This window comes from Temnothorax curvispinosus, unplaced genomic scaffold (genome assembly GCF_003070985.1).
Source record: "Temnothorax curvispinosus isolate PA1 unplaced genomic scaffold, ASM307098v1 QBEX01011408.1, whole genome shotgun sequence".
NCBI lineage: Eukaryota > Metazoa > Arthropoda > Insecta > Hymenoptera > Formicidae > Temnothorax > Temnothorax curvispinosus.
In genome coordinates this window covers 1-1939 of record NW_020221188.1, presented here as the reverse complement: position 1 = coordinate 1939, position 1939 = coordinate 1, and the positions used below count along the sequence as shown (strand labels likewise).

Below are 1939 nucleotides of genomic sequence, written 5' to 3'. Positions count from 1 at the left end.
CCACGGTTATAATGAAATTCCATTGCGCGTTTAATAGCTGAAGTATTCCATATGTATGCATCATTCCGTGCTCCTGGATATCTTGCATTTATATTTAAAACTTTTAAATCTGGATCTACTATCTATAAAAAATATTCATAATCACACGTATGAACACACGGGGAGAAAGAAAGAGAGAGAGAGAGAGAAAGAGAGAGAGAGAGAGAGAGAAAAAGAGAGAGAGAGTTAAAAGTAAATATAAAATATAAAACAAAAGTAATATAAATCTTATGAATTATACTTACTGCTTGGACATTCAAGGAATGGTTACCATGATGGTTCATATACGCTTCATCGTGAATGTGTGCTATAATGTTTACGTGTGTGCAATCTATTGCTCCAATACAACCAGGAAACGGTTGTGGAGCATGTAAAAATTTATTTCTTGCTGCAGTTCTTTCTTGCACTGTCATTGGAAATAGGATCCATCGTCGCAATAGATATACATTCATGAAATGGGTTACTCTGCGTATACAACGACTAGTAGAAGGTTGACTTATAACAAGTTCACACTGATTGCCAACTGGCCTTTGATAACTGCCATTAGCATAAAAATTGATTGCTGTCAACACTTGAATCTCCGCACTCAAACCATTTATGCGTATTGTCATCAAATCATTCCTTAATACATCCACAATATGCATCACTATTTCTTGAGAAACTCTGAATTTTGAAAGAAATTCATTGTGTGGTAACTCGAATGGATTCTGAGCATCTCGCAAAATTCTTCTCTCAATTCGTCGTTCAACCCTCCTTACTCTTTCTTGGAGAATAAATAAATCCCACACCAAATATGCTTCAGCCATCTAACTAGATAATAAAAACAAGAAAAAATAAAAACTAAAATACATAAAGAAATAATTAATAGTACGATTCAATTAATTTTATGTAAAAATTAAAATCTGAACTCAACATAAAAAAATCATGACAGACGACGTTTTGGCAAAATTAATTTACAAGACAATAACATTAATGTAATTGTCTTGTAAATATACTTTTCACAATTATAAAGTATACTTTATAATTGTGAAAAGTATGTTTTTCGATTTTACGGTATAACGTACATTATTTTTACGTTATTTCTCAGACTGCCTTTCGATATTCACTGCCAAAACAGAAAATTTATAGTGTACGTGACGTAAAGTATAGATTTTCAGTACTGGTTGTAAATATCGAAACGCAGTGTTAGTATAAAATAATTAACAAATAAATAATTACTTACCCGACTGCAGCAATAAGCCTTGCTTTTTACGGCAATGACGACGACAGGAAAGGCATACAATTTCTGCCTGTAATCTGGTTTCTGATACCAGATTAGAAATGGAGATGTTTAAGAGAAATCACAGAGGATGGTAGAGGACCAGTTTGTAAAATGCTGCAACAAGAGAAATATTCCATATTATGTTTAAAAAGCTACTTTGTTATAAAGTTTTCTAAAAAATAATCAGTTAAGAGTAGCTAAAAATCAATTACAAGCATTCTGAAAATGTTTTTAACATTTTGAATATAACCTTAAAATATATTTTTGTAGCAATGGTATTAGAAGATAAAAAGTATAAAAATATATAAAATGTTTGTCTTAATGTTTTCGTTGGCTTTATTATTACATTTATGTACAATATTGAATTTATTATTAAAGAATAGAAAAGGATTACCTTCTCGTTTTCCTCGCCGTCCCGTGCCTCAATCCGGAAATACTATGATAGTGGTTGCGGTCGACGGTCGACTTGACGCTGCAATTGTGTCGCTATCAGCTATCGAGGGGTCTTGTACCCCTCGATACACTAACGATAAAATTCGATAATTTATCGACACTTATATCGACATTTATCGTTTCAATGAGTTGCAGAATAGAATTTTCGTTAACTGTGTCGATATATCGACATAGCGACGCTTAACG

The 1939-nt window shown here is 32.4% G+C and overlaps 1 protein-coding gene across 1 annotated transcript; it reads right to left on the bottom strand.

Moving 5' to 3' along the window:
- Positions 1 to 503: 503 nt before the first annotated feature.
- LOC112461447 lies at positions 504 to 845 on the bottom strand (the record flags this gene model as incomplete). Its single annotated transcript, XM_025026689.1, has 1 exon — positions 504 to 845. A coding segment is annotated over exon 1 (342 nt), but the record flags the coding sequence as incomplete, so codon positions are not given.
- Positions 846 to 1939: the final 1094 nt, after the last annotated feature.